The 12,575-nt window shown below is 36.9% G+C and overlaps 1 protein-coding gene across 11 annotated transcripts in view; it reads left to right on the top strand.

Annotated features, from left to right (window-relative positions):
• Nucleotides 1–12,575, top strand: part of Ptk2 (protein tyrosine kinase 2) — a gene marked incomplete at its 5' end in the record, with an annotated part of 284,866 nt that overhangs the window by 61,561 nt on the left and 210,730 nt on the right. For 9 of the 11 annotated variants that reach the window (XM_013521316.1, XM_013521323.1, XM_005398063.2 and 6 more), the window contains 3 exon segments: nt 4,288–4,342; nt 4,913–5,097; nt 10,007–10,321. In XM_013521316.1, coding sequence (XP_013376770.1) covers nt 10,222–10,321 — 100 coding nt within the window. 11 annotated transcript variants of the gene reach the window in all.

Below are 12,575 nucleotides of genomic sequence, written 5' to 3'. Positions count from 1 at the left end.
TTCCTTTTGTCTCATGCCCTGGTGCACAGCATGGTTTCTGTTTCTGTTTTTACTTCTGACTGCTTTGGTAATTTGCACCTGTATTTCTGGCTTCTTTAAGTAAAAACATAGATAGTTGATGGTTTCTCCTTTTTATTATGTAAGTTGAAGTTATCGTCCTTCAACAAAAGGTGCAGCTAAAGATTTTGGTATTGTCATTATTCTGTTCTAAATATTTTTGATTTATTATTTGACCTATATATTGTTTACAAAGGTATTGTTTCATTTCTAAATATTGAAGGCTTGCTGTTGTTCTTTTAACACAGTTACTTTTTGTGTTCATTTATTATTTTGAACAGAAAAATATGTGGTAGAGAATTTAAATGGGTATGCATTGACTCAAATCTCACCCTTTTAACCCTATTTTTATTACATATTTTCTTTGTTTTGGCAATATGTGTATAGAACCCAAGGACCTTCTATCAGTGAGCTATATCCCCCCAGCCATTTTTTATTTTGAGACCAGGGTCTCATAAGTTGTAGTTGCCCATACTATCCTCCAACTAGTGATCTTGCTGCTTCAGCCTCCACCGTAGCTGGGATTATAGGTGTGAGCTACATTGACTGCATTGGGGGAGTACTAGGGAATGAACATAGGGCCTCACACTTGCTAGACAAGTGCCCTGCCACTGAGATACCTAAATTGCCCAGGCTAGCCTCGTATTTGTAACCTTTTTGGCTCAATCTCCTGAGTAGCTGGGATAATCAGGGAGCATCACTGCATCAGGCTAAGCAGTTTTATTTCTACCCAGTTTTCTCCAGATGGAATTGGTGCTGCTAGCTGTCAAGAAAGAAGGAAGGTAGATGTAGTTTTCTTTTGCTTTACATTAATATATCACACACTCTATTATCCTTTCTTAAAATCACTTAAAAAAATTTATTGTAGAAATCCTGCATTTTAGGACTGGTTGATGCCTTGTTCTTTTTCTCTAACATGTTGCTTTTTTCATTAATCAGCATTTTCCAATGCCAGTGACAAATTTTTAGAATACATCACTGTTTGATGCTTGTTTCAGTGTTTTGAGCTTCATCTGTTCCCCCTCCTATTGCACCTGTAGGCTGTTTCCAGTTTCTCAGTATTACAAATGAACCGATAAACCATTTAATCCTCAGACTACCTTAAACCTTAAGGAAATTCATTGGAGGTTTGTTAGACCAATCTTTGAGATGTTCTGGTAAGGGCTTTTCTTCTGGTGGGTGGTGAGCTCTTTAGGAGCTCTGATTCTCTTGTGCTGAGGTTGATGACCCTAATGCCTAGTCTGTTGTATAAGCACGAGGATATAAATAGCAGTGCATTTACAATGACTGGAATCTTTATTAGGTCTGGGGCGGGTACTGTCAAAGTTCTTTATATTGATTGTGTCATTTAATTCTCATTATGCCCTCAAAGGTAGCTGCTAGCTTTAATTTTATTTAAGGAAAAAACTAAGTTATGGAGAGGTTTGAAGTACCTAAATTCATACATCTCATGTGGCTGTGTTTGGGACCCAGGAAATACTTGAACTCAGCTGCTTTTCAAATTTAAATTGCGAGAAAGATGAAATGATTTGAGCTCAACACATGAGGTTTTTACTTTCACAAAGTCTGATTGTATCATGAGCTCTGAGCTTTCCGAGCTTCAGTTTTTTCTTTCTTAGAAATGTGGTATTAGTAATTATCCCAAACTTTACTAGGGTGTGGTGGCACATGCCTATATTCCTAGCACTTGGCAGGAGGATAGCTGTGAGTTTGAGGCCAGCCTGGGCCAAAAAGTGAGTTCAAGGCCAGCCTGAACTGCATAATGGGACCCTATCTCAAAAAGACAAAACAAAACAAACAAAAATATAAGTAAAAACCACACATGAGGCCCTGATACAGTGCTGGGCCAGCATTGAGTGTTGAGTCAGTTACTGGTGATAGTCTTTTCCCTGCCTTTTATCTAAGGCTTATTATTCCTATGAAAGTAGACATTACATCGTGCCCGTAGGCTTGTAAAATATAAATAAAATGTACTTGTTTAAAACGGCTTTAACAAAAAAATGAAAAATAAAATGGCTTTAACATTTCGTGAAGTTTAAAAAATTGTGATAAAAATAAGCAGAAAAAATACAAACTAAAAATTTACTAATTTTTAAATGTATAGTTTACTAGTGTTAAGTACCTTGTATTTTTGTGAACAGATCTCGGAATTTTCATAAGAAAATCTAACATTCTCTGTCTATCCATTGCTCACCGGCATTTGACTTTTGGTGCTATGAACTTGTCTGTTAGATACCTCATATACATGGAATTGTGTGATAGTTGTCTTTTTTGTGACTGATTTCACTTATCAGTATATCCTGAAGTTTCATCCTCATTGTAGTATGTGTTAGAATTTACTTTGTAAAGCTGAGTAATACTCTATCATATGTGTATACATTTTATTTTTTTGTTACTGCACTTTGGTTGCTTCTCTTTTTTTGGCTATTGTGAACACAGATGTGCAAATACCTCTTCCAGACTGGTTTTCAGTCCTTTCAGATGTGTACTGAGAAGTGCGATTAATGGTAGTTTGTTTTAATTTTTTGAGAAACATCCATATTGTACCATTTTACATTCCCAGCCATAGTGCTCAAAAATTCCAATTTCCTTACATCCTTGTCAACACTTAGTATTATTTTAAGTAGTAGTCATCATAATGGATGTGAGGTTGATGGTAACATTTTTAAATGATACAAATTTTAGGTAGAATTGGACAGATTTCTTCCTAAGCTGGAGTAGTATCTGTTGATACTAGCAGAAGCATAGAGAAATGAAAGAAAACAGAGAAACAGAAAAGGGAAAGTAACAAAGAAAGCCAACCACTTTATAACTGTCTTTGGAAGAAGAGGAACTATATTACATGCCTGGTGCTTGGGATGTGCCTCGGGTAAGGCTTGGACCCAGGCTGGATGGTGCTGATGTTTCTTGAAAACAGATTAGGAATCAAACTGTAGAAATGGCTTGCCTTTTCAAGCATGATGAGGGATAGTTTAATACGCATATTGCAGATTTTTAAAAAAACTCTTTAAAGCTTAGAGGATACCACAAGAGGTCCTCCCAGCACCAGACACTTACCAGACTTTTCTACTAGTGTTTGTGCCTACAAAGCCTGATTGCCAGCTTGCCAGCCTTTCAGTGATTTTCAGTGCTTTTGTTTCCTAACTTGAATGCTACCAGTCCTGTTATTTGCTAAATAAAGTGAACAATCAAACTGTGACTTAATTGGATTCATAGTATTAAAGAAAACATGGTGATGAGATAATTACATAAGTTGGATGTGTGTATATGCAAGTTTAATACAGTTGAAGCCCTAAATTTGTTTCAAGCATTGTTAGTTAACATTAAATAGCTATTCTGATTGTCTTTTTGTTGTTTGAGTTATGGTTAGTATAAGCAAAAAAAAAAACAAAACTTTTTTTCCAATACTCAGAATTGAACCGAGGGACTTTGTACTGAGCTACATCACCACCTGTTTATTTTTGAGGGTCTCTCTAAATTACCCAAGCTGGGCTTTAACGTTTGACCCTCTTGCTTCAGTCTGTCAAAGTGCTGGGGTTCTAGGCATGTACTACCATGCCTGAAAAACATTGTCTTATGGATATATCTGGATAGGTTGAAATCTCAGTGAATTTTGTGTCCTGTCTTACGTGGTCATGCCCCTACCACTGTATTTGAAAAACTACTGCAGCAGTCTTCTTACTGATTTCAAGAGCTTTTCAAAAATTGATAAAAATTAACTTCCCAACTATTTCTAAATCTAGAATTTAGCTCTGGTCGCCTGTATGGCAGAACAGAAATAAGAAATAGTCACTAATTAGAATTTGTGGAAATACTGTAGTTTAATACTGTGTGGTTTAATAATAAGTTCAGAGTGGTTTCTATTTTTTTAAGATATATTTTTAAGGTAACTATTATCTTACCCAGTGAGCAGAAATAATAATATTTTCTTGGTAAAAGTTGCACTTTCCCATCTGTTTAATACAATGTATTTCAATGTTGCCTAGCTGAGTGGTTGCATTTATTTCCCTGTGATTTTGATGCATGCCTCAAGTACCAGCTCCCTATCTAGTGTATGCTCTGCCATGGCTTTTGTCTGAATTGTTCGATATCAGGATTACTAAGCTTAGAAGAGGGTATCATGAGCTTAAGGTTTATGAACTAGGCTGCTGGAGGAAATGGGAACAGCTCATATTTGTGTTTCTTTTCTTTGTTCTTTGGTCCTCACTATGGTTCATTCATCTTTTGTAGGCCAAATGGGGCCTGTTGCCTGATTATTCTCTGGAAGCCTTTGCAAATTCTGGAGGTAGGTGATGTTACAGGTGGTGGTTTCAGTGTGATCTGCCTGTTGTCCAAATATCTGATGTGCATTCCAGCTTTGCCACTGATCAGTTAGTTGTGGTGTTAGGTATGCTACTTACTCTGTTTTTCAGTTTGTTCACGTGCCGTATGTGGACTGTAACACCATCTACATTGTTGGAGGTGTTAATTGATTAAATAGATATAAAGCTTAGTAGTAAAGGGCGAAGAATCTAAAGCCAGACTGCCTGGGTTTGATACCCAGGTTTGCTGCCTAAAAACTGTGTGACCCCGTGACCTAGCCTCTTTGTGTTTCATTTTTTTTTCTTCATCTGTAAAGTAGGAGTAAGAGTATCTGCCTCCTGGGATTTGCTGTGAAATACTTGAATCAAGATTTGGCATATAAGGAGCACTAGCTTATTTTCAGCATTATCATGATGATATCATTAGTGTTGCTATTGTGCTCTTTTATAAGCCCACACACAGTACTCTGTGATAGGCATCTTCATTGTTCTTGTTTTACAGATCCAAAAGCTGAGGTTCAAGCTGGTGAAACAATTCTTTCTTTGTCTCACAGGTAGACCTGGGGCTCCTTTGCAGTCTTCCATTTACGGTGCCTTCCTCAGCCTCCCCAGACTTCCTCAAGCATTAATTTAAGGGAGGTACAGTAATTGTTAGGAAACTGCAAAGAAAGTGAACAATACTAATACTGCGCCTGTGGCAGTTTGTTGTATTGTGGAACCTATTGTCTGTGTTGAGAAGGTGATTATATGCTTTATTACAACTAATACTTCTTTAATCTTTATAAAGCAATAAGTCAACTAAATTTTTCTTGAAAATCATAACAGAAACAGATGCAATGACAGAAATGATAATAATCTTAATGGAAGTAAAATACTTAGTATAGGATACTTAACATTTGAAAGTTAGGTAATGTTTAGCATATGACTCCTGATTAATGGAAACATGAGAAGAATAAGAAGAAAAACTTAAGAAGTATACATGTATAATACAATGAACTATATTTTTCACTTACATTCTACCTGTTGGCTAACATAGAAACATTTATCAGTGTTATACTTTTCTAAGAAATATTCCTTTTGTGTTTGGGGTTAAGGCAAATGAAACCAGAGCAACTATGTGAAAGATATAAAAAGTCAGTTTTAATATATAAAATATTTTTAATATATAAAAATGTAAGAGTAATCAGTTTTTTCCTTTCTTTTTTTAATTGAACACCCTAGGGCCTTTGCACTGAACTACATCCCAGCCTTCTTCAATCATTCATTCATTCATTTTGAGACAGGGTCTCAGCAGGTTGCTCAGGCTGGGTGTGAACTCCCAGTCCTCCTTCCTCAGTCTCTTAGCGTACTGAGATTACAGTACAGAGTGCTAAACCTGGCTGGCACTTCACCTCCTAATAGTTCATTTCCAGAGACCTCATTTAAGGCCAGGTTTCTAAAGGTAAGCCAGATTGGACAAAATGGTGTACAGCATATGAAGGTTTGGAGTTGACCTTACTGCTTACTGATCTTGATTGCAGCAGTGTTTATTAGCCTAAAGACTTTCATCTAATTTCATGCTGTTTTCATTTTTGCTCTTCCTAAAATTTGCAGTAAAAATTTTAATACAAAGAGTACTGCAATTGTGGAGTTCATTTTTTTATGTAGGGTGAGCAGAGGAAATGCACATGATTTTCTTAGATTTTATGTTGATTTTTCTTCCCCAGTCTCATATTCTTGGAAAAGGAAGGGTTTTATAATGTTTAGTATCTGTCAAACCTGTGTCCCATACTGGGTCGTGGAGGTGAAGTAGGTAGTATCCAGGATAAGTTCATCCTGTCCGTGACATTCAGAATGTATTTTTCCCTTCTCTGTGGCCATGGCCTGGGAAGCAAAACAGAAATATTTTTGTCATCTCCTCATTACTTAAAGGTGATAGGAGGGGATAGAATGTGGCCACACATCTCATTTTGGTAATAGTAGACAAAATTCACTCTTTTCGCAAGCTCGCAAAGTAATGGGGGCAGACAGAAAAGAAACATAATGTACTGTATAAGTAAATCACATGAGGAAAAAATGAAGTGGAGAAGCCATGCAGCTTTAGAGTCGTCAGGATAGACCCAGCTGAGTAGGTACATTTAGCCAAGGCTTTGTAGGGAGAAATAGTACAAACCAGGATAACTGGGGGCAAGAATGTCCCATATGGAAGGACAAGCAATGCAGAGGTGCTGAGGTGGGCACAGTGGCAGGGAGGCCAGTCTGGTGTTCTAAGCAGAGGAAACCGGATGTGGGGAGATAAGGCTGATAAGGCCTCTAGGGCAAGGGAGTCTTGCAGGGCCTTGTACATTGTGCTAAGTGTGTCAGTGCCTATTCAGGGCAAGTTGGGGAACTGTTTGTGCATTTTGAGCAGAGGGGTGAAATGCTATGGCTGCTATTATGAAAGGGTTAGGCAGCTGCTGGGTTAAGGGTAAAAAGCAGAGAGAGCAGGTCAGAGGCTTGTAGGTATAATCCAATAACAGCCTAGACTAGGATAAAGGCAGTAGATAGAGTGAGAAATACACGATGCTAGCTGTATTCTGAAGGTCAAGGTAAGGGCTGTTGCTGATGGACTGCTTTAAAATGAGAGTCTCAAAAAAAGTCAGGGGAGACTAAGGACTAAGGTTTTGAGTCTCAGCACATAGTGTCTGTCTTGTAAATTTTTATTAAGCCTTTACTTGTTAAGTAGGTCTTAATGGAGTTGCTTTTTAACTATAAGGATACTAAAAGAGTTTGTTTTAAACATCACAGGACATTTAAAATAAAAAGTGTTTCTTGTATCACTGTACTATATAGAATTTCTTAACAAGGAGAACATAGAAGACAGTATTTTTTACTTACGTTGCCTTTGACTGTGGTTTATTTTTGCTCTTTTCAAAATGTTACAGGACTAGGAGTTTAAAAGCATAGTTTGTTTTTATTATTTACTGAGAAAAAAATAAAGTGGAATTGTATCACCATGTTAGTGGTTAGGCAAGTTGCTTGACCTCTCTGAAACTCAAAGACAAAGAAACAACTACTTTTTTTTGTGTACCTAGGATTGAACTGGGGCCTTGCACATGCTAGGCAAGTACTCTACCAGAGTTACATTCCCCTTTTATTTTGAGACAGGATCTCACTGAATTGCCGAACTGTCCTTGAATTTTCAATGCCCCTGCCTCAGCCTCCTGAGTAACTGAGATTACAAGTATATGTCACCACGTCCAGCTCAGCTCCTTCTTTGGAATTTTGTTATGGATTAAGTGCAATCACTTTATATATACTTAGTTTATGGTAGGTATACACTACTCCTTTTTATTGTTGGCAGTATCACCTTTATCTTCTTTTGTACTGTCCTTCTCAGCAGTCTGGATTGGTTCCTAATGTTTCCATAGCTGCTGCTTCAGTCCAGGTGAGCCCTGTGCATACAGTCAGTCACCTTGCCCTCTGACCTGTAGGTATTAATACTTTTTCATATTTTTTTATATCTTCAAGATCTTCCATATTAGGAAGTGAGGCTGTTTGAATATTGAAATAAAAAGTTATTAGCAAGTGTGGCAGGGAAAGCCTCCATTCACTGATGAAAGTCAGAAACTTGGCCCATCCATCTTCCTCCTTCTCTGTAGTCCCTTCTCTCTGGTTTGCCTGTGTTCCCTCAGTCACTGCCAGGGCCTAAGCTCCAGGCCCCTTATCCTTCCACTTATTTTCCTGTTTAGGTGATTCCACAGCAGCTATGCAGTCCAGCTGAAAAATGCTTCCAGAGGTGGGATGCTGTGTTGTGAAGAACCTGGCTGCTTGGCTGAGTGTGACTTAGGATCTTGTCTTGTCTTCAGTCTTAGTTTGTCCTTTTTAAAGAAGATAGAGTAGCACTGATCTTGCTTTAAAGGTGTGATAGTTAGGTGCAGAGTTGGTGTATAGACTATAGTAATGACTAGCAGTGAAGATGGCTTGTATCTTTTAGCTTTTGAGAATTTTACATTGCAGGATAGAGTCACAATTTGCTTGAAGTATTTATGCATCTTTTAGTAGATGGCTCCAGTTAAATTCCAGCTGTTCTTATGGGATGAGGCAGTTGGAGTCCCTACTTGGTATGCTTGCTTCTTCCCATGATGACAATAGACCTCTATGGTCTTGCCTCTGCTCAGTATAATGGTAGAAGCTGGGGATGTTTTCCTTGGTTCTAAGTGCTCTGTGCTTGGTTCTTCTGATCTTTTTTCCTAGCCTGCTTGCTTATGTTTTTCAGATGCCCCTATCTTTCTAGCATTGTATGGGGTCAGAATTAACACTGGAAATACTGTTTTCTGGGGGCCTTAGGAGAAGCCACCGGAGCTCTGGGTGCTATCAGGATCCTGAAAGTAGAGCCAGGAGACAAACCCACCATCAAGAGTATCACAAAACTGAAACATACTGTCATAGGCATCACTGGGAACAAATATTCCTCGTGTTCTCTTCAGCCTTTGTTCAGCTCTGTTTTTTAGAAGTTAACTGAATTCATAATTAAAGGCTTGGCTATTTGCATAGTTAAGTACTTGAGTTATGCTTAGTTTATAGAATTGTATGACTAACAAAATTACTCATTTTAGGAAAGTTAGAACTATATTGAACACCAGTTTATATTATACATGCTCAAAGAACAAGGGATCAGAACTTAGTTCTTATCCTACTGCTAAAGTAGGATGTTTTAAAATAGCTAACTTTTTGTCATGACCTTGACTGTGTCTCAGTTTGAATGAAAAAGTAAGTAGCTTTGCATTTTAAAAAATTGCTGATGCAGATTTTAAGGGCATTTTTCTGTCTTATTTTGTCACTATAAGTTTATTATTCACTTACCTTTTGGAGCTTAAAAAAGAAACCATACATCTTGTATTCTTCAATATTCCTTCAGGGCAAATCAGTGAATGAATAAATAAATAAGTAAGTAAGTAAGTAGCAATAGTAATAGGGATTTAAGCCAGGGGTGCTTTACTACTGAGCGACAGTCCCAATCCTTTCTCACCTGTGGTCTCACTAAATTTCCTAGACTGATCTTCAACTTGTAATACTTCTGCCTGAGTCTCCTGAGTAACTGAAATTACAGTAAATGAATTTTTAAACAACTTGTTACTACATTCTAAAAAAATGTATTCTAGATAGTTTTATAAATGTATAGACTTATTATGAAAGTGTCAATCAGGAAAATATTTTACCTCAAAGATATTTGGCTTCCTATAGACTTTTCTTTCTACAGATTTATTTTTAATGTTAATCAACATTTTGTTTTTTTCAACATTTGTCTTATCTCATCAAGGCTCTTATTTTAATCGTAGGGTCAGAATTAGGTTGGTAAAGTGCCAGAGACATGGCTTTGAAAATAGAAAATGGTTTAGGAGCTGTCCACAGATGTGATCTGGGTCAGACTTGATCTGCAACTTACTCAATTTTAGAGTCCACAGTCAGTTTTGTAAACAGTAGTCTGCTGGATGAATTGAACGGAAGGGCGAGATTAGCATATTCATAAGGTGCTGGCTACTGGCCTCTTTTCCTCCTCCCTCTCTCCCCTCCCCATCGCTCTCTTTCCCTGAATGAATCTAGGAACACAGACCCATAGGGTCACAGTACTAGCTGGTTTCATTCTGTTCAGTAGCTTAATCTGGCCAGGATCGTCTGTGTTTCAGATTGCAGAAGCAGGAGAAGATTCGGTCACTGAGAGGCATCCTTCAAGCAGCTGGAAAATATTACAGAAGGAACACCTCCCAAATTTTACTTCAAGCTCTGAAAAAAGCACACAGGGGAAGCTTAGTCTTGCTTTGGATGGAAACAAATGCTTTCGGAGCGATGAACTGGGACTTTGTGTGCGGACTTCTGGCTTGATCTTGATAGGATTGAGTGTATGTTGTTGGAACTGGCAGGCCGAGAGGCCCTGAAACCAGCAGGTGCCATCTATATGGAGAAAAGCGGCTGTAGTCCATTTCCAATGTGTTGGGCTAAAGGTATAAATAACTTAAAAGTCTGTTTGATTTATATTGTATTTTAATGCATGTCTTTGCACAAAAAAGGCAGATAAGAGTTTCAGAATTTCAAATAGATTTACAATGTTACGAAAAACAAAAACTTTATATAGTATGGATTTATAACTGCTGCATAAACCAGTTAGATAGCTTTTAAAATAGTAAATACAACTGTTTTTATGAAAATGCATTTTAAATGAGTTCAGCCTCTCTCAGTCCTCTGTTCTATGCCTCCTAAAGGTTTTGTAGTTTATTTTTGCTTTTTTGAGACATCTCTGTCCATACTGTGACGTGGTAGTTTTTAAAGAGTAAAGTAACTACTTTTAACTTTATATGAAGAAGAGTAACATGGGTTTTTTTTTAAAAAAATTGGTTTCTTTTGCTCACTATGAAGACCACATTTAATAATTTGAAGCTTCCATATTATTTTAAAGTGAATGTGTATTACTAAGGGTCAGGAATACTGTGAATAAATAACTTTTCACTTTAATGTTGTTAGGTTTTTATTCCTGTTTAAAAAACAAACGTACAGACATATTTAGAAGTCAAAAACACTGTATAATTAGTGCATGGCCCAAACCAGATTTAGTTTAAAGTAACAAATATTTAAGCAGATATCCCCTTTAATAAATTTGATGATATTTATTTAAAGTATATTTAAATGTCATGTTAGTCCACTTAGGAAGCATTGTAAAAGGAAGAAATTGGACTGGGGAGAAAGCTGTACTTTTTAAAGTAGACTGCAGGCTTATTGAACTTACTTTTTATGTTAAACATTTTAATACCACCAGGATATTCATGTGTTTGCAGCAGACTGCAGTTTCAGTATTAAATTTGTTTTCACTGGTCAGGTTGTTTTTGTCATCTGTTAATTTTTGTAGGCTTTCACACTTAAGAGTATGTGGTATTAGAATTGTTTTAGTATGATGGTATCTGAACAAGGCACCTGTCATTACATAATCAGATATTCAGAGTAAAGATTTTGCTAAATTATATTGAAGCTATTAAATTTTATGGGGCATTGGATATGGGAACTTTTAAAAATTGTAGTTTCTCAATGTCAGGCCCATATAATATAATGAACATAGTAGCCAGTAAAAGAGTTTTGTTTTCCTAGACATACTAAGGGTTTGTTAGCCTAATGTAAACCTTCATTGTATGATAGCACTGATCACAAACAGTAAAGCTGTCTGATTTGTCTCACAAAGCCTAGGTTAGATCCCATGTTGAGGAACCCAGCAGCAATGGGATATTAAAAAACTAGATTCTGAATTTCTTTTTACTCCAAGTGGCTTTATAAATACCAACATTTCAGAAAAGAGATAGTAATGTTTTGGCTCACCACAAAGCGGTTGGTCAGAGGAACTTATTTTTTAAGTACATTTTCAGATTTCCGAAAAAATGAGTATATTTGTTTTAAATTGAAATAAGCATTTTGATAGAAGATAGTGCTGGGCGAGAGGGAGCAGAGCTCTCGTACACAAAGGTGGAAAAAGGTAGAGACATGTTAAGGATCAGGGTCTGTTTCATCCTGGAGCAAGTCAGTCTTGTAGGAAGATCTACCTCTCGGATGATTCTAGCAGAGTTTGTGATCTTCCCCCTTCTCAGACCTGAGCACATGCCTCCACAGTTACTGTCCCATACAGCTATCTTAAACTTCCTGCCTGCCTGCCCACTCATTTTACTTTTGTACCAGGACAGGAAGACAAGAGACCTGTTTTTCTGCTGATTAATTTTTCACTTTGTGTTAAGGACAAAGATACTGGTGTAGGAATTGGCTGAATCTGTTACTTAAAGGATAAAAGTTACAGCTTGTAGAGAAAAGGAAAGCTTACATCCAAAGAATACACAAATCTCTATCTGTAGTTGAACATTCTAAACCACGCATTTGATGATATCAGTCACATTAACCTCAAATGGCAGTGTCCCATTTTATGAAGACACAAAATTTTTACCAGGACAGGCTAAAAATAGTAGAACAGAACTTTTTTCTTTTCTTTTCTTTTTTTTTTTTTATGCTTTGAAATGTTTAAGTTATCCTTAAGGCACCCTGGGATTTTTTCTGTAGTAGAAGTTTATAGTACTGTTGAGTCTGATGTAAAGAATACCTTAGATCTCACTCAAGGACATTACATTTTAAAGATTTTGTCATGTTTTTAATATCATGATTTGCCAGGTTTAAAGACAGTTCTAATTCAAAGTATTGAATTAAATATGTTGGCAGTGCTATTGTTAG

The sequence above is a fragment of the Chinchilla lanigera genome, unplaced genomic scaffold, assembly GCF_000276665.1.
Source record: "Chinchilla lanigera isolate Chin_1 unplaced genomic scaffold, ChiLan1.0 scaffold00060, whole genome shotgun sequence".
In the NCBI taxonomy this organism is placed as follows: Eukaryota; Metazoa; Chordata; class Mammalia; order Rodentia; family Chinchillidae; genus Chinchilla; species Chinchilla lanigera.
Note: the sequence above shows the minus strand (reverse complement) of the source record. Positions and strands in the feature narration are given on the sequence as shown.